Source organism: Zootoca vivipara, chromosome 6, assembly GCF_963506605.1.
Source record: "Zootoca vivipara chromosome 6, rZooViv1.1, whole genome shotgun sequence".
Classification (NCBI taxonomy): Eukaryota; Metazoa; Chordata; class Lepidosauria; order Squamata; family Lacertidae; genus Zootoca; species Zootoca vivipara.
This window is the reverse complement of record NC_083281.1, coordinates 10000314-10023432: the sequence shown is the minus strand read 5'-3', so window position 1 is coordinate 10023432 and position 23119 is coordinate 10000314. Positions and strand designations below refer to the sequence as shown.

Genomic DNA, 23119 nt, shown 5'->3' with positions numbered 1-23119 from the left:
GCACAGGGGAAAGCAGAGAGAGTTCCGATTCCAGTGGGGAAGCAGGAAGTCGTGTCCGAGGCTCAGGCAAGGTAGAGGAGCCAGGGTCCCAGGTGGGACAGGAAGGGGCGAATAAGGGGGGGAGACCCATCCCCCCAACTCCGGAATTGCGCAGAAAGAGGAGGGGAAAGAGGATGGGTCTGCCAAAGCTTTTGTGTTGGAGAAAGACGCGCCAAAAGCCATTCGGAGGTTCTGAACCCGACTGAACACAAAGCTCCGTGTAAATAGCAATGACTTCAGCACTGTAAATACGCAGCACCAATAAAAGAATAAAATGCAGAGCTGTGTAGAGTCGTTACTCTGAAGTAGCCCGCTCCGGCCACTGTGACAGGTACCTAGCTCGTCCGCTCTCCATTTTATCCTCACAACGACCCTGTGAGGTAGGTGGAAAGATGCAGCAAATGGCACCCAAGGGGTTACCCAGTGAGCTTAATGGCTGAGGGAGGATTCGAACTCGGCTCCTAGCCCCCGCACTCTGACCACCACACCACACTAGCTTATAGAAGCCTTATGAAGCTCCGTACACCACCTTCAGAGGGTGATTGTGTTATTTAATGCAAATAATAATAATAATAATAATAATAATAATAATAATAATAATAAGTTAGTGTCAATGCTTCCTCCGAGTGATCAATCTGCCCCAACTCACCACCTCTTTGCTCTTCGCAGCGGTGCCATCTCTGGTCAGGTGGCTCCTCACCAGGAGACAAGCGTCCCTCAGCCGGGGACTCAGCTCAAACCTGTCAAAGGAAAGAGCTTTTGAGCTTTCAATGAGTTGGAAGAGACCCCCAAGGGTCATCTAGCCCAACCCCCTGCAATGCAGGATTCTCAGCTGAAGCATCCATGACAGATGGCCATCCATCATCTGCTTGAAAACCTCCAAGGAAGGAGAGTCCGCCACCTCCCAAGGGTGACAGTAAGAGCTGTTCGGCAGTGGAATTTGCTACCAAGGAGTGTGGTGGAGTCTCCTTCTTTGGAGGTCTTTAAGCAGAGGCTTGACAGGCATATGTCAAGAATGCTTTGATGGTGTTTCCTGCTCGGCAGGGGGTTGGACTGGATGGCCCTTGTGGTCTCTTCCAACTCTACGATTCTATGATTTGATTCTATGATTCTATGAGTCTTCTCGCAACGGTCATGTTTTATAATCCCCTATGCGATCGAATCCTATAGGAATTTTCGGAGCATAGGGCATCCCTGGATTAAGGGAGAAGAAAGCATGGACGAGAGCATTCGTTGAAGGATCAGTGCCACACAGGGCGCAAAAATGGGAAGACCCATCATTGAGAAGATACACAACCCAAGTCCGCCCCTGGTAGTATGAATGAGAGGGGATTAAAAGAGGCGCGAGGGAAAGACAAAAAAGTAGAATATTCTTATATGCTACAAAGGCAGCAAGAATATGAATAGCTAGAAATTGGAAAAGCGAAATAGTACCAACAATAAAAGGAACGGCAGGATAAATTATTCGAATATCTCGAATTGGCAAAAATGACGGATGCGATTAGGAAACGGCCTAACCAAAAATTCCAAAAGGAACGGGAAATTACAGAGATTATCTTAAAAAACAACGACAACAACCAGTGTCCCCAAGTCAAAAGCTGGATTTGCTTTGATTAATTTTCGCAAACCACAACATGGATTACAAGTATAGCATGTGGAAAACAGCAGAAATGAAGAAAGGATTAGTCTAACAAATAGACAAAATAGACCCGTGTTGAGGAGCACAGAAGTCTGTTAGAGAAGAAAAGGAATTGGAATTAAGGAATAGGGTGACGTACGTAAGAATTTATGGATTTATGGTTGTATGCATGCTTTTTGTATATATATTTTTCCCTTTTGGTTGTTGTTGTCATTTTATTATTTTGGTTATTTTATTGTGTGTGTTTCTTCATCAAGAAAGAAAACTAATAAAAAGCACCCAAAAAAACCCCAGAGGTGTGAGGGGTTTGCAATTTACATTAAGAAAACTCATGCCTCCCCCAGCCTCTTTCTCAGTTGTGTGTCAGGAGTTATGATGATGATTATATATTTATTTGTGCCCTGGATTTTTCCCTGACAGGAACTCCAAGGCAGCTTATGGCTGAAAACAAGAACAGCTAAAACCATAGAAAAACATTGACAGAATTAAAACTCGCACACTTGCTCGCTCGCTCAGTCTATCTATTAACATGTGGCTCATCGGAAGTGGAAACAAATTTGCATGTATTGCTGCACTGCAGATTCTACGAGGATCTACGCTTGACCTTTATCACCCCAGCCTTACAAAAGCTTAAAAATGAACCAGAATCCCAACGTCTGAGAGCCTTGGTAGAAGACAAGGTCCCTGAAATTATGATCAATGTTGCCAAATTCTGTGTCTCTGCTATCAGATGCAGGAAACAAGAGCTTTCCAATGTCAATACGCTGGCGAATGCGAATACCTAATTTTATCTATGTCCTTTAATTTTAAAGTGTTGTTATGGCCTAATTTGTATTGAAATTGTCCTCTGTTTATTTCTGTGTTATCCTTTGTTGAATAGCTGTATGAGTTGATTTGGTCTGTGACCGTTTAATAAATTTTGATTTGATTTGAGTCTATATATTAAAAACATACAGATCAATTACAATAAAAACAGCATGGCACCAACCCTTTCCTTAAAAGCAGCCAGCTCCCAAAAGCCTGTTGGAGAAGAAGGTGCTTCACCTGCCGGTAAAAGGACAGCAAGGAGGGAGCCGGTCTGGCTTTTCAAGGCAGGAAGTTCCAAAGTTGCCTGGGAGGAGCCACCACCGAGAAGGCCCTCTCTCATGTCCCCACCAAGAGGGCCTGTGGGGGTGGAGGGGCCGAGAGCAGAGCCTCCCCAGGAGATCTCAGAGCCCGGGGCAGGTTCGCCTGAAGGAATAGGGTATTTCTGACAGCCTTGTAGGGTGTAACCAGCACTTTTAATGGAGTCCCCGAAACAGGCAAGTGGAGCTGTTGTGTCCTGGATTCTAGGACTTACTTCTCCTTCACTTCCAGGGGAGCTTCTCCCGAGCTGTTTGCATCTTCGGCTTCCTCCAGATCGCGGCTCAGTGTTGCTTCCTCCTGGGTTGCCCCCGAAATGGGAGTCTCTGAATCGCTGCCGCTGCTGTCCACATGGGGAGGCAAGTCGTCGTCGTCGTCGGTGGTGCTGGGAGTGTCACTGCCGAAGCCAAGTGGCGAGCCCTTCCTGGGGGACCTCTCCTCCTCCTCTTCTTCCTCCTCCTCCTCCTCACTCGAGGTGCTCTCGTACCTGCCAGGACAGATTGTGGGGGATCAAAACGGGGATCTCGAGGGATCCAACTTGTAGGCAAGCACACAGCCAGGCACTCCTGGTGTTTGGCAGTTGGCTTTCCTGCCTCAGAAGGCAGAAAATCTGTTCAAAAGGTATCTAGGAACGAAAATAAGCGCAGCCCTGCAGGTTCAGGCTGAGGGTCCGTTTCTATCTATCCCCCAGCCCACTCGCTTCAGCAAGGTGTTCCTGGGAAGACCGCAAGGCAGGAGTCAAAGGTCGCAGCCTTCCCTTGCAATTGCAGCTGCTTATCAGAGGTAGACTGCTCTTGAACACTGGAATCCCCATTCCGCTCTCTTGCTTCATAGCGCTTGACAGATTCACACCCACACCCCCCACAGACTTTATCTAACTGGTTGTCAGAGGAGGGTGCCAGGGTCATGTACGTGATAACTCACAAGGGTTCAGCAAAGCTAACTATCTATTCACAGAAATGAAACAGCTTGGGCCCAGTGAGCACAGCAACTCTTCCCAGTAGGTCTTGCCCCCAATGGGGCAGTTGCAAGGATTAAAGGTCCCCGGCGTCCCAATGCTAAGTCTCCTCCTGCCCCAGGTCCTTCCCAAGCAACTTGAGACTTCTCCGGCTTGTCTGCCTCTGCTCTCTTCATACCTCTGTGGGTTCTGGGAGACCAGGGAGAGGGGAGCTGGTTGCAGCGGGGGGGGGGGGGGAGACCCCCTGGCTTCTTCAACAGCCTGCCTCATCTCTGTCTCCTGGTTCCCCCTACTCTTCTGCCTCTGATTCCGGACTGCTCTCTGCCACAGACTCTTCCTGCTCACTAAACCCTGTTGGCCCTTCAGCCCTTTCCTGGGGTTCCTCTGGGGGGTTCCCCAGCTGGTGCTTGCCACCACTCCTCTTTGGTCCCTGACCATTGACCATGCCAACTAGGGGGCTGATGGGAATCCAAGAACAAACGGACTTTGCAAGATCCTAAGGACAGGTTTTTGGGTCTGGGGCAGGTGATCTTGTGCCCCTGGCAGAACCATCCAGATTGCACTCCCTATTGGACAAATTAGTTCTTCTTTCTGCCTCTCCTTCAACACCCCCCCCTTCCACCCACTCAATGCACCCCCTATTAAAAACCTTTTCTTATAAGGCAGTAATTTATATTTTTATTTATAGACATATTTATGGACATATTTTAAAGCCGATTTTGCCCCCTCCCCCGCCTGCACCCCTGGCGGGGGCCCACCTCACCACCTCCTAGCTACGGCCTGGGGGCACATTTGAAAATATGTCACAAGCACCACCAAAAACACACACCATTTCACAGAATGAAAGATGGTGAAGCTCAGAAATACCCATGGCACAAAAAAGAGGCAAAAAAATTCCCACACCCTTTAATACAAAGCACTGATTAAAGAAAGCAGGTGACATTTGCAAAGCAAGCTTCCTCAATTTTTGTTTTTGAATGGTAAAAGCAAATGCTAAATGCCAAGGTGGGCATTTTAGGGCAATGTGGTGTCTGAGTCTTAAGGAGAAATCATCATAGAAGGATCACATCGGTCCTGAGTGTCTCTTGCTGTGGTTTTGCACTATGACAGTGTTCAGTCTACATCAGGGGTGGCCAACTCCCAAGAGACTCTGATCTACTCACAGAGTTAAAAACTGGGAGTGATCTACCCCCTTTTGAGGGGTTCAGGTCAAAGCTGTTGAGTTTTTTTTAAGGAAGGGAAGCCCTGTTTTTTGGGGGTTTAGGTCAAACTTGTTGAGCTTCTTTTAGGAGGGAGGGAGGCCCATTTTTGTTTAGGGCTTCAGGTCATAGTTCAGCTTTTTTTTTAGGGAGGAGGAAAATTTTGGGTGAGGTTTTTTTAGGGGTGCCAGTGATCTAGCAGTGATCTACCACAGACATCCAGTGATCCTACTGGTAGATCACAATTTACCTGTTGGACGAGCCTGGTCTACATTATGTAGTAGTTTGTGGCTTTTAATTCAGATATGTTTTCTGAAGCATTTTTTTTTTTATGACAGAGACTTAGAGTTTTGACTTGTAGGGTATTGCTGGGAGGTTTTTAAGGTTTGATGTTTTATCGTGTTTTAAATATTCTGTTGGGAGCTGCCCACAGTGGCTGGGGAAGCCCAGTCAAATGGGTGGGGCATAAATAATAAAATTATTATTATTATTATTATTATTATTATTATTATTATTATTATTATTATGGAACAGGCTGAGGATTCACTCAGTCTCTTTGTGAACCACTTTGAGGCTTTTTTAAAGCCACCACCACCACCATAAAGCAGTGTTAAAACTTTATGAACTCACTAAATAAATAACATCTGTAGAGCTTATAGATTCCCCACCTCTGCTATAATCCCACAGCCACCTCTCCGGGCTCCAAATAGTTGAAACTTCAGCATCGAAGACACCTGGGTCTCCTCTGCCATCCTGACTCCCCCACGCACCCCTCACCCCCAAAGAAAGGAATAAAAAAAGACTCGTACTCGCCATTCAGAAAGCCCACAAACTGGAGGCTCTTCTTCCCACTACCTGCCTCCGTCTTGGCAGGGCTGCCTCGCTTCTTCATGATGGATTTGAGGGCTCCTAGGCGGGAGGAAGCAGAAGTAGGAACGTTCTTTACGTTTTGAGCAGCTGGCCGGGGGGCGGGGCAGTACCTATCCAGACCCAATGGTGGTTTTTAAGCTGCAGGGTGAGATCTAGCCATGGGACCAGTGGGAGAACCTTGAGGGTACTTCCTCGGGGCAGCTGCAGTTATTGTTTGGCTCAAGTCTTGCTGGTAAAAGATCTGCACATGAGGCTATACTTAAGGCTCCCTCAACAACCACACCCCTCTTCCCTCTAGCTCAGGGGTCAGCAAACTTTTTCGGCATGGGGCCGGTCCACTGTCCCTGAGACCTTGTGGGGGGCAGGACTATATTTGGTTTTTTTGGGGGGGGGAAATGAACAAATTCCTATGCCCCACAAATAACCCAGAGATGCATTTTAAATAAAAGCACACATTCTACTCATGTAAAAACATGCTGATTCCCAGACTGTCCGCGAGCCAGATTTAGAAGGCGATTGGGCCAGATCTGGACCCCGGGCCTGAGTTTGCCTACCCATGTTCTAGCTCAGGCACCCCCAAACTTCGGCCCTCCAGATGTTCTGGACTACAATTCCCATCTTCCCTGACCACTGGTCCTTCTAGCTAGGGATCATGGGAGTTACAGCCCAAAACATTTGGAGGGCCACAGTTTGGGGATGCCTGCTCTAGCTGTTCTTCGCAGGCAGGGACGAAATGCACTAGAATTAACTGAACCACGCTGAAGCACATTGAAGTGCATGAGTGGTGTGGAATGGATGCTTTACTGAAAAACACAGGGAAGCGCCCCCCCCCAAAATCTCCAGATCTCCAGCTGCGGTCTCCCAGTGTGGATGGAAGCACACTTTGCACCTACTCAGAGGTCCGAAATAAATAAATAAATAAAACCCAGCCCAAGCTCCAGGTATGCCTGGATGCAAAAGCAGTGGAAATGGGAACATTTAGATTTCGGGCAGGTTGCAAATAGACTTGGGCTTTGAGCCATGTTTAACTGAAGGAGGCTCACCAGCACCTGTGGAATTTTCCCCGGACTCCCTTTGCGCACACACATCCTCCTGGTCCCTCGTCACGGAATGAGGGAGCAAGTCCAGATCAATAGCCAAACTCTCTGTTTGCAGGGACGCTTCAGAAACTCTGCATTCCTCATGGCCCGGCAGCTTTCCGGGTTTTGCATCTTCCGGCACAGACGCGTCTGCAGCGGTGCCTCGGTCCGGCTCTGCCGGAGCAGATCTGCCGTCCTCCCTCGGGGCTTTGCTTACTGCCTCAGGAATAATCTGGGCAGCTTTACCCCCACATTGCACAGGGGCAAGATCTGGAGATTGCGGGCTGCAGCCAACTCCGACACTGGTCACTTGCGGGCAGCAGTGGACGGACTTGTCTGCCATTTCTATGTGGCTGCCCACGGCTTGGCACTGCGTGGCTGGAGCAGCTTCCACGCTCGCCTCCACTGTCAGCGGCCGGGCCATCGTCTCCTTGCTGGTCAAACCCTTTGGCAACCTTGAACACACTTCCACCCTCAGCTCCTCGAGCTCATCACTGGCCTCCTGCAGGTGTCCCTCCAACATGGAGATGACCTCTCGTTGATGCTGGACAGTCTCCTGAAGCAGCTGGATTTCCTTCTCAGCCTCCGACGAAACCCCGAGTAAGGACTCCATGACCCACACCTCTGCGTCCTTGGTGTCAGGTTCTCGGCCAACAGCCACCTCTCGGCTCGGCTTATGGCACCGGTAGTAGAAGACCGCCTCGTTCATGTCCACCTCCTCTCCGACGCCAACAGATTGGCACGTGGGCTCTCCGGTTTTGGAAGGGTGAACTGCTCCTCTGCTCGTCTTCCTGGCTCTCTCCGAACCGGACAGTTTCTCCGTCAGTCTCTTCAACTCGGTGATTTTACTTGTCCTTGCTTTCGAAGGTTCGCCGTCGTTTTCGACCTCAGCACTGACCCGAGAGCCTTCCTTGCCCACGTCGGGAGCCCCTGCATTCGGAGACTTGGGGGGGAAGTTGAAGACACAAGTCTCGCCTCCGTCCATCTCCAGCTTCTCCCACAGCCCGGCCAGAAGCTGCTCCTTTTCCTCCTTCAACCTGCAAACCTCCTTTTCTAGAACGGGGATGATCTTCACTTGCTCCTCCAGCTCCTTCAGCTGCTTGAGGGCTGTTGCCATCTGCTCACGGACATGTTGGAGGTGCGCAGGACCGACGGCCGTGGCTGGAGTGCTCCTTCCTGAATTGGAGGGGCTTAACTTTACGGAGCCTGGAAGGCTTTCCCCCGTCAGAGAGTGATCTTGAGGAGACACAACCCTAGCAGGGCTACCTGGCACCCCGATGGTGGCAGAGAGCCCCCTTGCCAGCAGACCCAGCTGTTCTTCTTCCAACCGCTTGCTCGTCTCCTGCAAGGTTTCTTCCACGCGCGTGTTCCTCGTCAGCGATTTGGGAGGAGGAGGAGGCAGGAGATGGATGATGGGAGATGGAGACGCGGGGAGTGAGGCCTGTTTGCTCACGGGCTCCTTGATGTCGGAGGAACTAGCCCACAGCCTGTGGCGTGGGGAGAAGGCTGATTTCCGATCTGCGCTGGTGGTCGACGAAAGAGACTCTGTGGAGATCCAGCCGCTGGTTTGGCTCCGGGAAGAGTTTGGGGCCTGCTTGGCCCCCTTAGACTTGCGCTGCGGCAGAAGCTTCCGGAAGCTTTGGCCTTTCTCGATATCGTCGACGTACTTGAGGAAGTCGAGATCCAGCAGGAAGCCATAGGGGGTCTCCAGCGAGTAGGACGCCTTGTCTCCATCCTCCTCCTCCTCCTCCTGGTCGCGGTACAAGAAAGGTCCCCCAAGATCTGAAAGCAAGCATGGAAACAAACATGTATCAAAAGAAGAGCCTCAGGGCAGTATGAACTCTTCAGTGCAGCCTAGGACAAGAGTTCCCCAACCTTTCCGCATCCGTGTGCCCATTTGGAATTTCCTAAACATATTGGGGGAACCAGCACAAGAGGGCTGCCATGGAGGGGGGGAGGGGCTTGGCCAGTTGCAAATCAATTTGTTGCTCGTTCACTTTGAGTGTATGTTGCTCCGTGTTGGAAGGAACTAGATCAGGTTAATGAAGTTTGCAGAATTTGTGGGGGGGGGGGTTTTAAAACTCTGAACGTCACCAGAAAGTAATTCCCGTAATTGCCGGGTGAACTGAACGTGAGCTAAGTTCATTTTGGCAGTCAAATGTGGAATGGTTCCTAGTTAATATGCAAGCTCATTCAATTATAAGTGTTTTTGAATCTTCAGACTCAGATTTCTATTGCGGACCGCCTCTTTCTGTGATGCTTTTGGGTGGCCTTTCGATAAGAGGCTGGGCAATTTTGAAAGTCTTTAAAAATTATTGCACGTCTTCGTTCTGGGACCTCACCCCCTACCAAAGGGTGGGGGGGGGTAGGCGGAGATGACTGTTGCAACAGAAAAATAAAGATCTGCCTTGCTTGGACTGGTTCCTGCCTCCATCCATTCTTTTCTGGACCGATCACGGACTTAGGGCAAGGGTCGGCAACCTACGGCCCATGGGCCACAAGCGGCCCACGAGGGTCGTTTAACCGGCCCACGAGCCCAGCCCCGAACCGAGCCACCCGCTCGGCGAGTCCCCACGTCCTACGCTAAACCGGCACAGCGTGGCGCAGGGACTCGCTTCCGCGGCACTGGAAATTGCGTCTGTGCAGACGCAGATGCCGGAAATCGCAGGTGCGGGCGCTCACGCACATGCACAATCCAGCCCACGGAGGGATCTCTGCTGGAGTGAACCGGCCCAGGTGAAGTAAACCTTGCCGACCCCTGACTTAGGGGGACACTTAGGAGTCCCTCGGATGGAGAATTGGGCTGTAAATGCCAAACCCAGTTTTTTTCTATAACAATTTGCCATAGAGGGGAAATTGTAGGTTTCTGTAGTTTCATGTACAGGCTTCCTTCCTCTGGCCAGGGGTGGAGTCGTACACACAAACACACACACAGAGAGAGAAGGGATAAAGTCTTCCACCCCATTGCGTCCCAGAGAGGCTTCCTCCTCTTGGCTGCAGGGACAGATATACAGTATAGGATCCTGGAATCACAGAATCGTCCTTTCCAAAGTGAGAATGTGGTGCTGGCAATGCCAAGGTTGCAGGTTCGATCGATGCAGCTGCATATTCCTGCGTTTCATTGGGTTGGGCTAGATGATCCTCAGGGTCCCTTCCAACTCCGTGATTTTATGAGACTGAGATTCTAATCATGCTTTACGTGCAAAAGACCCCAGGGTCCATCATCAGGAAACCCAGGCAGGGATAGAGAAAGGTCTGTTCCAAGCCCCCACAGAGATGCCGTCACTCTAGAATCTAGACGATATACTGAGCTAGATGGATTAATGGTATGATTTGGCAGAAGGCAGCTAGCACCCTATGGGATAAAAAGGTAAAAGGACCCCTGACCATTAGGTCCAGTCGTGACCGACTCTGGGGTTGCGGCGCTCATCTCGCGTTATTGGCCGAGGGAGCCGGCGTACAGCTTCCAGGTCATGTGGCTCCTTCTGGCGAACCAGAGCAGCACATGGAAACGCCATTTACCTTCCCGCTGTAGTGGTACCTATTTATCTACTTGCATTTTGACGTGCTTTTGAACTGCTAGGTTGGCAGGAGCTGGGACCGAGCAACAGGAGCTCACCCCGTCACAGGGATTCGAACCGCCGACCTTCTGATCAGCAAGCCCTAGGCTCAGTGGTTTAACCCACAGCGCCACCTGGGTCCCGCCTACCCTATGGGATACATCCCACTAAATTCTGCTCAAGAGTAGACCCATTGTAGTTAAAGGCCAGGATGAACTTAGAACCATTTCTTTCAGAGGATCTGCTCTGGGAACGCCTAGCATGGCATGCGACCCAAGGTCCTTACCGCAAGCAGGGTGAAATAAACTGCAAATTTCTCATTACCTGGGAGATTTTGATTCAGGTGTGCGGGCTGGGCCATTTTCTTCTGCTGGACCCTCCCGAAGTTTCTGACAAGGCAATGCGAACCTAGAAGAGATGGGGAGGAGTAACACTTGAGAGTTAAGATTCATATATTATTTTTCTGTGCAGCAGCCGCTGCAAGATGCGCTACTAAACACTGTGGGAGTTACTGGAGTACGCAAGCATTGGGCTCCCCTGCATGGCTGGCAATGTCGTGCACCCTTACCTGCAAGTAAGCCCCATTGAATTGGTGGGGTTTACTTCTGAATAAACATTCTGAGGCTTGCCCCACCACAATATGTCTTAAAACAGGTCATGAGCCCTTGGCAGCCCCCGTCGGCTTCTGAGATCCCAAGCCATATCTCTGCAACAAGGGGGACTAGGAACTTAATTTTTTTTAAGTGACAGCTGAAATTGTCAAGAAACTGAATCCAGAGCCCAATAAAACATTCTCATGCCCCCCCACGACCCACCCAACACACACACACACATTGTGCAGAATCACAGAAGGTGCACCACCTAATTTATAAACCCATCTCCACCACCCAAACCCCTTGTTTTGCTCTCAACAAATCAGCAAAGTCACAGGGGGAGGGCTCTCCCCATTGCAGCTATCCCCAAGCGACAACAAGCCTCTGAGCACGTGCAGACTACCTCCACCCCGGGAGAGAAGCGACAAGCGCGAGCCACCTGGGATTTAGAAGCATGCGTCTTCCAGGCCTCCAGGCTGATAAATTGAAAAATCCCTCCTTGTTAGGACTTGCCTGCCTGGGATCAGCACACATTCTTCTTTCCCTCCTCTGGCAGCAGCAGCATCTCTGCATTGGCTCGTGTCCTAGACGCCTGCCTTTCGGAGCACAGCTTCATTCCTGCCCCAAGGACCATGCGAGTTTCCTCAACAGCAAACCCCACCCCACCCCACCGTAACACCCACAAGTCCAGCTCTGCAGCTTCTGCCTTGGCTGAATTGCTTGCTCATCCCAAATGGCTGCAGATGTTCGGCTTGTTGTTGCTTTCTTCCACAAGCGTCGGAGACGCAAATCAAGAGTCCAGCAGCTATTTTAATGTGGCCAAAGGGTGGAGTGTTTTTAGTTTAGTGCAGAGAACACAGACGTGAATTAATACGTGTGTGTGTGTGTGTTTAAAGTACGCCTTGCATGCTTGCATGAGTCAGGACAGCGGACGTGTTTGGGACACCAGCACAAACCGGGGATGGCATGCTCCAAAACAGTCTCTGGGACCATTTCCTGCCACTTTGGAGCGCTTTCAGAGGCTGCTGCTTCTCGGCTGGGCAGCATCAATCAATCACACGTTCTAAAATTAGCTCCCCTTGCGGAGATGAAGGGCCCTTAGAAAACAGCACTCCCTGCCTCTTCCCCTCGAAATGCCAGGAATGAGGCCTTTTCAAAAATCCCCAGACCAGGGGAAACAGCGAAAGGAAAATAATAAGAGGGACAGGACAGGACAGAGAACCATCTCTCAGCTGGGGAACTTCCTTGGGGCAGAGACCATTCTGCCTAAATTGATATTCTCCAAGTGTCCCGATTTTCCAGGGACAGTCCGGAAATTACAAGAGCCATCCCAGATTCCGATTTGATCCCTGAATGTACATTTTCCTCCACGTCTCGGAGAACAATTAAAAGTGGCGCTTGTCTGTGTAGGGGCAAAAACGGAGCCCTGTTTATCCTGAAAATAAAATCCCTGCACCAAATGAAGGGGACGATGAAGCTGGCATATGAAGCCATTCCTATAATTTTGAAGGGGAAAAAAATCACCCATCCACCTTAAATTATTTCATTGCAATGTTTCTGTTTCTTAGGAAATGCATGGAATGCTGATTCCTTTATTGCAAATGGAGCTTGGCATTGTCTACTCAGAAATAAGTCCCACTGTATTCAATGGAGCTGACTCCCAGGTGATTGGGCCAAGCCTGGGCAGCCTCACACCGCAATCCTACGCATTTTTACTCAGAACTAAGTCCTACTGAGTTCAATAGGATTTACTCTCTGGTATGTCCCTGATCATTCTCAGAGTTTCCATAATATTAATATTAACGTCCCACCTTTTTTTCCATGACATGGCAGCTTGCTGCCTGTTAGTGTTTTATTTAATTCCATTCCATTTATCTGTGGAAGGTGTTGCCCATGGCGGAAAGGTTGCAATTTGCTCAAGGTGACCGATGTTGATGTGTTGATGGCCTCTGTGCATGGGAGAAGCTTTCTGATGTGGAAAAGGATGTCCCTATTTTCACCGGAGAAATGTCGGAGGGTGTGCAAGTTCCATTGCAAGGCAAACAGGAATGGCACTGTCCAGAGAGGAAAAGTCACACGGCCCCCTCCCCGTTTATGTGACGAAAGCCACTGGCAGGTATTTTGACGCACCCATTTTTATCTGTATACCTTGTGCCCTGTTGAGACATCGTGCCTTCCCGCTGACCTTATTTACAGGGAAATTGAGTATTATCTGTTTTCCGGTACCCCTAGCCTCTGGTCAGACCTCACCTGGAGTACTGTGTCCAGTTCTGGGCACCACAGTTCAAGAAGGATACTGACAAGCTGGAACATGTCCAGAAGAGGGCAACCAAAATGGTCAAAGGCCTGGAAATGATGCCTTATGAGGAACGGCTTAGGGAGCTGGGTATGTTTAGCCTGGAGAAGAGAAGGTTAAGGGGTGATATGATAGCCATGTTCAAATATATGAAAGGATGTCATATAGAAGAGGGTGAAAGGTTGTTTTCTGCTGCTCCAGAGAAGCGGACACGGAGCAATGGATTCAAACTACAAGAAAGAAGATTCCACCTAAACATTAGGAAGAACTTCCTGACAGTAAGAGCTGTTCGGCAGTGGAATTTACTACCAAGGACCTCCTTCTTTGCAGGTCTTTAAGCAGAGGCTTGACAGGCATATGTCAAGAATGCTTTGATGGTGTTTCCTGCTTGGCAGGGGGTTGGACTGGATGGCCCTTGTGGTCTCTTCCAACTCTATGATTCTATGGGTTCGGAGGCATTTTGAGGGCCAGATGCTTTAATTAATTAACCTGTCAATTAAATTCCTATGCAGGTGGAACGGGAGCCAGTGACAGCCACCAGCCTAGATGGCTTTAAAAGAGGATTAGACAAATTCATGGGGGCTGTCGAGGGCCACCAGCCACAACTATGCCCTGCCTCCATGGTGGAACAAGACTGTTTTCTGGTGTTCCAGAGGGCAGGACCTTAACAGGTGGGTCCAAGTTACAAGACAGGAGTTTCCAACTCAACATTAGCAAGAGCTTTCTGATGGTAAGAGCTGTTCACCAGTGGAACGGCCTCCCTCGGAAGGTGGTGGGCTCTCCTTGCTTGGGGGCTTTTAAGCAGAGGTTGGGTGGTCATCTGTCAGGGATGCTTTCGCTGAGATTCCAGCATTGCAGGGGGTTGGACTGGATGGAACCCCTTCCAACAATTCTAAACTCCTGCCCCCCCAATTTTCGGCATCATTAGCCTCCAACATGCCAGCAAATTGGGCAAGACGTCTCACTTGGCATTGTACCGGATTTGGAATTCTCCCCGTTGTAAAACAACAACAACGTTGAGTCGGGTTGTCAGTGCAGAATTCAAAATGGTTTTAGAAACACGGAGACCCTGGGAAACACTCAAAGTAGCAGAGCTCTCTGGGAATGACAGGAAGTTGCAGGGAGCAGGATTCTGGGACTGGATCTGGGCCAGGAAGTGATCTCATTGTCTGACGGAGCTGCAAGCATTGAGGCCAGATGCAGCAGGACCTCCCCCCCCCCCAAAAAAAACCAAAAAGCGGTGTGGGTAGGAAAATAATTGTCCCCGGTGCTGTGAGCCAAAAGAAACGGGTAGTGAGAAGCCAGCCGAGAGCTAGTCCCACCTTATCAGGTCAAAAGCAGGTTACTTTCTAGATAACTCCTGGGCCAATGAAAACACAAGCCGGGTCCACATCCCATGTCGCCCAGAGAGCCCCACACAAAGCAGAAGATTTCACTGAGCATCACGGGATACAAATCACAGGTTTGGAAGTGACCCATAACGATATAATGGGCTGTTTCCACCTTTAGTCGGAATCAGCTGAATTGATCGGTGGGGGAGCACGCTTTGCTCCAGCAAAAGAATTGGGAGTTCCCCAAGTCAAACTGATACTGGTACCTGACCCATACCTGACCCATCACCTACAATGGCAGATAGGACCAGGGCAGGCATCCCCAAACTCGGCCCTCCAGCTGTTTTGGGACTACAACTCCCATCATCCCTAGCTAACAGGACCAGTGGTCAGGGATGATGGGAATTGTAGTCCCAAAACATCTGGAGGGGACCGAGTTTGGGGGTGCCTGGCCTAGGAGGTGAGTGGGGGGGGAAGCAGCCCTTTGAGTTGAAGCTCCGGGGCATATTGTGTCCATTGGTTGGGGACAGGGGCTGCAGACTTTCAGAGTTCTGTCTGGAATGGAAACTATCTTGGTTTGAAGATTGGTCGGACGCAGAGGAGTGGTGGGAGGCACCAGCCGGCAGGCCCGGTGCGTACATTTAGGTGGACTAGGCCATTGCCTAGGGCGCGAAAATGGAGGGGGTGCTGCTGAGCCTGCCCCGCAAAACCCCCACTGCCCTTCTAAGGCGCACGCTCGCGCTCCTCCCGCCTATGGAGGGGACGCCGAGAGCTCCCCAGCGGCGGCGGCGGCCGCAGCGAGTGAGCGAGCAGCGGCGGTAGTGGTGGCAAGCGGCCGCAGCTGAAGCCTTCAGCTATGGGCGCTGCCACCGCCGCCGCCCGCTCGCTCACCGAGGAGCCCCCCAGCGTCCCCTCCATAGGCGGGAGGACTGTGAGCCAAAAGGAGAGCTCAGCGCCCTCCCGCCCACGGAGGGGACGCTGTGAGCTCTCCAGCAGCTGTAGCGAGCAAGCGGCGGCAGCGCCCGCAGCTGAAGCCTTCAACTATGGGTGCTGCTGCCGCCGCTGCCACTCGCTAGCTTCCGCCGCCGCCGCCGCGGAGCTCAAAGCGTCCCCTCCACAGGCGGGAGGGCACTGAGCTCCCCCCTTGGCCCACGCTCCTCCCGCCAATGGAGGGGACGCAGGGGCATCAGCGGCACGCATGCGTCATGACGCATGCGCCCGTGGGAGGAACCAGAAAGTGTTTTGCTTAGGGCGCAAAAAGCCCTAGCACCGTGCCTGCCAGCCGGGGTGCCAAGGGAAGAAGATTCAGAGCCTGGGGGTTGGTGGTGGGACAATGAGTGGGCAGAGGGAGCAGACTGGGAAGAGGAGATGTTGGCAGCTGAAGGGGTAACAGGGTTTAGTGAGCAGGGGGAGTCTGTGGCAGAGAGCAGTCCAGAGGCATAAGCAGGAGAGGAGGGCGGCAAAGAGGCTGAGATGAGTCAGGCTGGTGAAGAGTCACAGGTGCCCACCATTGTCTCCCAGAACCAGGAGAGGGATTAAAAGGGTGCAAGAGAGGTTGGCTTCACACAGGCGCAGTCTCAGATTGCTTGGGGAAAACATTGGAGAGGAGGAGACTTAGGCAGCTGTGGGGAGGCATGGCCTCAGCAACTGCTTCATGGCGGCAAGACCTGCCGGAGATGAGTTGCTCTGCTCATTTAGGTCTGGCCCTCCTGTGCAGATCCTTTTTTTTTTTTTTTTTGCTAATAAAGCATTAACTCCAACTTGCACAGTGTGATTTGCTGCTGGCTCAATTAATCCCAGGTCAGTAATGGAAATCACGAAAACAAACGGCTGGCCACCTGTCAGGGATTCTTTAGCTGTGTTTCCTGCATTGCAAGGGGGCTGAACTAGATGGGGTGCCTCCCAACTCTGCAATCATGTGAGTCTATCCCTTATCCTTTCTTCACTAGGTCCTCAAATATTAAGCAAATAATTATATATTTTCCCGCATGGCTTCTGATGGTTCCCTTCCATCGAAATGTTAGTTTCGGCCATGGCAAATAGCAACTGCAGCAGAAAAGAAACAGTGCAGATTGCGGTCAACACAGAACCACATCTGGATTCATTAGAGCAGTGGTTGTTACCATTTTTTTAGCCTGAGGGCCACATTGCCGCTGCTCCAGGCAGGGGCCACATTCTGGCAGTGTGCATGTGTGGGGGGGGGATGAAGATTGCCAGATTGGGTGGCCACCCCAGGAGATCATGGGGCTCCAACTTCAGGATCTTAAGCAGACAGATATATTCACCCATCACCCTTTTGCAACCCAGTTCATGTTTCCGCCACGAGTAGGCCGTTTCCTATGGAAGCTTATATCTCCAGGGACCAGCTCATCTCTTGCACCAGTTTTGAAACTGCATTGCTTCTCCGAACCAAAGTGGCATAGTGGTTAGAGTGACACAATTCCAAGCACAATTCAAAGTATTGGTGCTGACCTTTAAAGCGCTAAATGGCCCTGTAGACCTGAAGGAGCGTCTCCACTCCACTGAGGTCCAGCTCCAAGGGCCTTCTGGTGGTTCCCTCACTGTGAGAAGAGAGGTTATAGGGGGACCAGGCGGAGGACCTTCTCAGTGGTGGTGCCATAGCTGCCAAGTTATCCCTTTTTTTAAGGGATTTTCCCTTATGCTGAATAGGCTTCCTCGCGAGAAAAGGGAAAACTTGGCAGCTATGGGTGGTGCCCGCTCTGTGGAGCAGCCTCCCATCAGATGTCAAGGAGATAAATAACTATCTGACTTTTAGAAGACATCTGAAAGCAGCCCTGTTTAGGGAAGTTTTTAATGCTTGATGTTTTATCGTGTTTTTAATATTTTGTGGGGAGCTGCCCGGAGTGGCTGGGGAAACGCAGCCAGATGGTATAAATAAAGATGTTGTTGCTGTTGTTGTTGTTGTTGTTGTTGTTGTTGTTACTGGGACAGACCAGGTGTAATAATTAATAATAATTTATTATTTATACCCCGCCCATCTGGCCGGGTTCCCCCAGCCACTCTGGGCGGCTTCCAACAAAACAGAAATTCTAAAATACAGAAGGTGTATTAGGGGCCAGTCACTGCCTCTCTGCCTAAACCTACCTCGCAGGGTTTTCTGTGGGGATTAAACAAGGAGGTGGAAGAACCATGCCTTGGGCTCCCTGGAGAAAAGTGGTGGGGTCTAATATGTCAGGAATAAAAACAAACGGGGGGAAAATAAGGAGCACGGCTCCCGTGAAACCCTCCAGGCAGGATGGGCTCCCCAGAAGAGGGAGGGAGGAGTGGGGGAGATGGAAAATAAATCCCATGAAAGGAAGTGGGACAGGGGTGGGAAGAATCCTAGCTTCCGCAAGAGAAGGGAAATTACAGAGGGCCTCCATCCGTTGTGGGAAGAAAACCATTGTCTTGCTCGGCATGACTGCCAAGAACAGCGGCCGGGCGACATCACAGGCTTCCTGGAGAGCAAACAGACAGCAGACTAACCACCGGCTGGGCCATGTTCATAATCGGTAGCAGCACACCCTTACTGAAAAGCACGGATGTGAGCAGAAAGCTGCCACATATATTTGCTTTCCCCCCATTTTGCAGGTCCACATCTTCCCATCTTTAAGGGTGTAGCACAGGTGTAAGGGGGGAGAGCCTTAGACCCTCCAGTTTCTGGCTGAACTACAACTTCCAACAGCCCCAGCCAGCATGGCCAATGGCCAGGGGCAGGGAGGATTGAAATTGTGAGTTTTAGCGTGGCAGCAGCTACACTTCGGAACTCCCTGCCGATTGAGATGGGCCATGGATTCCTCATTTGAGATTCCTGCATTGCAGGGGGTTGGACTAGATGACTCTCAGAGGTCCCTTCCAACTCTGCAATTCTACAGTTCTCTGACATTAGAGTACACAAGCCGTTGTTGGACACTTTCCGGGGTCTGCTTAAAACATTTTTGTTTGTTTAGGCAAATCTACCCTGATCACAGGGACTTGGGTGGTGCTGTGGTCTAAACCCACTGAGCCTAGGGCTTGCCGATCAGAAGGTCGGCCGTTCGAATCCCCGTGATGGGGTGAGCTCCCGTTGTTCGGTCCCAGCTCCTGCCAACCTAGCAGTTCGAAAGTACATCAACAATAAATAGGTACCGCTCCGGCGGGAAGGTAAACGGTGTTTCCGTGTTCTTGCTGGCCACAAGACCCGGAAAAACTGTCTGCAGACAAACGCCGGCTCCCTCGGCCTCCTATAGATAGAGATGAGCACGCAACCCCAGAGTCGTCTGCGACTGGACCTAACGGTCAGGGGTACCTTTACCTTTACCGTTACCCTGACGCACAGAAGTTACAAACTTCTAGCTTATTGTTGGTTTTAATTAGTTTTGAATGTTTTAAAGACACTTGTTTTTAACTGTCTTTTATTGATAATTTTAATGGGGTATTGTTTTTGGTAAAGAGCTTTAAATAAGATAAATGTAGCAGATCATTTATTTATTTATACTAAAATTGTTAAGTGTTATCTTACAACAAATTGGAAGCTTTTGCAAAGCATTGTGCTCATTAGAAGCTGCAAAGGAAACTCATTCCAGAGATGTCCATCACCTCAGCTTTTCATAGAATTGTAGAGTTGAAAGGGACCCTAAGGGTCTTCTAGTCCAACCCCCTGCAATGCATTTTATCCAAGGTAGGGCTCAGACCCCAACCCCCCCCCTCTCCTTGCAGTCTCCTCTTTCCCAGGCTAAACATACCCAGCTCCTTCAACCATTCCTCATAAGGCTTGGTTTCCAGAGCCCAGATCATCTTGGTCACCCTCCTTTGCACAACTTCCAACTTGTCAATATCCTTCTTAAATTGTGGCACCCAGAACTGGACACAGGACTCTCGGTGTGGTCTGACCACACCTTGATCTGTGCACTCATTACCTAGAATAGCCTTAGCCTTTTTTGCTGCTGCATCACACAGCTATTCAGGAATGATAAAATGTTAGTAAAATCTTCCTGCTGAGAGGAGGAGCTCTTTGAAAATGGAACAGGCTCCCTTGGAAGGTAGTGAGCTCTCCTTTGCTGGATGATTCTAAACAGATGTTGGACAGCTGTCTGTCGGGGATTTTTTGTAGCTGTGATTCCTGCATTGTTGGACTAGATGACACTTGGGGTCCCTTCCAACGCTACCATCCCACAATTACAGTCATTCCTAAATGTTAAACTGCTTCATCTCTGCACAATTGTCATCGGAAGGTCTGACACCAATGCGTTCTAGCGTGGGAAGCATCACAAAGAATGTGGGAAAGTTATACGTTGAAAGAAAATGTCATGAAAATGATGTACTGGTGGTATTTAACTCCTCGTTCTGCCCGGACACTGAGGTCCAGTACCGAGGGCCTTCTGGCGGTTCCCTCGCTGCGAGAAGTCAAGTTGCAGGGAACCAGGCAGAGGGCCTTCTCGGTGGTGGCGCCCGCCCTGTGGAACGCCCTCCCATCAGATGTCAAAGGAAAAAACAGCTACCAGATTTTTAGAAGACATCTGAAGGCAGCCCTGTTTAGGGAGGCTTTCAATGTTTAATAAATTATTTTATTTCATTTATCTGTTGTAAGCTGCCCAGAGTGGCAGAGTTATTATTATTATTATTATTATTGGAAATTAGCAAAAATGTATAAAACATGCTCAAATGTATGCTATAAATGTAAGGAAAAAGAAGGCACCTTTTCTCATATGTGGTAGAATTGTAAGGTAGTAAAAGGATTTTGGGAAATGATATATAATAAGTTGAAAAAAAATGTTTAAAACAACCTTTGTTAAAAAGCCTGAAGCCTTCCTTTTAGGAATTCTAGGTGCCGAAATCTCAAGGGAGCAGAAAAGACTATTTATCTATGTGACCACGGCTGTGCAGATGTTATTGGCCCAGAGGTGGAAAGAAGATAAAGTCTTGACCAGAGAAGAATGACAGATGAAATTGATGGACTATGCTGAAATGGCTAAAACGACTGGAAGAATCAGAAATCAGGAAGACCAAAATTTTAATAAGGAATGGGGAAAATTTATAACTTACCTTAGAGACCATTGTAAACAGTTAAAATCGTTAGTAGGATTGGAATAGCACTTGTCGTTTAAGAGTGAATTCTCATTCTCGACACAGTGGAGATGCAAAAGATTTGCAGCATCATAAAAGATGCAGGAAAAGGAAATGATTAACAATAGGACCCATAAAGCGGGAAGGATGGAGATTCCTTGGAATCTTGTTTTTTTATTATTTATGTTGGGTATATCTCTGTAAAAATTTAATTTGAAAAACCAAATAAATAAATTTCTTTTAAAAAGAGAGAATGTGAGAAATTGACACCCCACCCCTGAGATCACATTTCAGCTTTTCTCTTTGGACAAGTTCTCCTGCCTCCCTGCAAACACTTTCCCCTGCGTGGTAAAACTCTTGATTTATCAGCCTTTGGGACCGGGGCTGAGTCCAAGGGGACAGGAAACCTGCTTCCTCTTCTAGTGAGCGGTCAGGAACCAGAGTGGAAAGCTGCCAAGGCAATTAAACCATCTGGTGCCAGAGAGAAAGAAGGAAAAACGGAATAATTTAAAGCTCTCTCACACACTCCCGTGTGACCCACAGCTTGATTCCCTTACCCGAGTTCACGGCTGGCTGGATCATGGAACTGTGGAGTTGGAAGGGACCCCCAAGGGCCATCTAGTCCGACCCCCTGAAATGTCGGACTAACTCTAACCTTCAGGTGCTCTTCCAAGACTCCAGCCACTCAACACAGCTATCCTGGTTTGGTCCTATTCCCAGAATCACTTGAGGAGTCCAGAATCCTCCTCTCTTCAACTCAGAAGTGAAAAGGTGGTTTAAGTGCTGCTTCTAAAACGCCACTGGCAAAAATACCAGGGTGATTATTGGTGGTAGCATCAAAGTCCCACATCAGAGTCCTACAGGGGATTTAAGAAGGCAGTCCAATCATAGACGCTCAGAACCAAGTCTCAGGGTGTGAGATTCCTGCATTGCAAGGAATCCCTTGGGCCCCTTCCAACGCTACAGATGAGCTTACTCCCAAAGTAAGTGCGCACAGAATTTTGTCTACTACACAGCCCGGCTCGGTTCTATATAGAATTACCCAGAATCAAAACCCTCGACGTTCAACGCGCTCAGAAAAGTTTCAAGTTCCACCGAGCTCAGCCTTGCTCAGAGGAGACCCGCTGGAACTGACAGGTCGGGAAGGAAGCCGTGTCTGTCGTTGAACCAGCTTTGCGCAGGGCAAACTCAACGGCTTTGCTCCCAAGTCAACACACAGAGCGCAACAGCTTTAAGGCTGGAAAACCACGCTTTGTCCGGCGGGAGCAAGCCCCACTGGAGACAGTGGGGGTGGGCTTCCGAGTAGAACAACACTGGCTGACCCGGCGCCAGGATCCCAGGACCAGATACACCCAGAAGACCCATCCACACCGGAGTTGCGCACGTGCGCCTTTTCCCCTTCCGCATTCCGCCTTACCTGCTGCCTCGGGCTCAGCGCATCGCAGCGTCGCGCAGCTGCTCTGGGAGCCACCCGGGACGAAAGACGCGCAGAAGGCAGCGGCTGGGCTGCGAGAACATCTGGCCAATTAACAATGGAGGGCGGAGACTGCCTGGCCCGAAGGGGACTTTTTGGAGAAAGGTGGAGGGTTTCAGCCTAAGGCACTGGCTCTCTTTTCCCCCTCCCTCTGGGCCACACTTCAGAATAAAAATTGGCTCTCGCCACACCGACTTTTTTTTTTTAAATGGACACATTGCCAAAACAAACTCTTACTCTTGAGAGTCCCATGGACTGCAAGAAGATCAAACCTATCCATTCTGAAGGAAATCAGCCCTGAGTGCTCACTGGAAGGACAGAGCTGAGGCTCCAAGACTTTGGCCACCTCATGAGAAGAGAGGACTCCCTGGAAAAGACCCTAATGTTGGGAAAGATGGAGGGCACAAGGAGAAGGGGAGGACAGAAGACGATAGAGGACGAGATGTGTTCTCGAAGCTACAAACATGAGTCTGAGGCAGGGGCAGGGCTGGCTCTAGGTAGACCCCCGGTGGTGCAGGGCACCACGGCGCCGGCCCGCCAGAAGGGCGCCGCGAGCTGCGCCTGCCCGCTGGCTGGTCTGCCGGTTTGACACGCTGTGCCTGCCTGCCCGCCCACCCACCGCGCTGGGAAACGGGGCGGGGGGGGGGGGCGCCGGAGGGATCCGTCGCTCCACGGCACCAGGGGCGCTTAAGACCTTGTGGGGGGGCGGACTATATTTTGGAAAAAAAAATGAACAAATTCCTATGCCCCACAAATAACCCAGAGATGCATTTTAAATAAAAGGACACATTCTAGTCATGTAAAAACACCAGGCAGGCCCCACAAATAACCCAGAGATGCATTTTAAATAAAAGGATACAATCTACTCGTGTAAAAACATGCTGATTCCCGGACTGTCCGCTGGCCGGATTTAG

The 23119-nt window shown here is 50.0% G+C and overlaps 1 protein-coding gene across 6 annotated transcripts in view; it reads right to left on the bottom strand.

Moving 5' to 3' along the window:
* The window catches only part of KANK3 (KN motif and ankyrin repeat domains 3), a 28818-nt gene extending 6552 nt beyond the window's left edge, over positions 1–22266 (bottom strand). For 2 of the 6 annotated variants that reach the window (XM_060275393.1, XM_060275388.1), the window contains exons 1-6: positions 22149–22266; positions 10791–10874; positions 6871–8688; positions 5767–5866; positions 3018–3287; positions 689–779 (exon numbers count right to left, since the gene is read on the bottom strand). In XM_060275393.1, coding sequence (XP_060131376.1) covers positions 689–779; positions 3018–3287; positions 5767–5866; positions 6871–8688; positions 10791–10827 — 2316 coding nt within the window. In that variant the 5' untranslated portion in view covers positions 10828–10874; positions 22149–22266. The other 4 variants (XM_060275392.1, XM_060275391.1, XM_060275390.1 and 1 more) reach the window with 4 other exon arrangements.
* Positions 22267–23119: the final 853 nt, after the last annotated feature.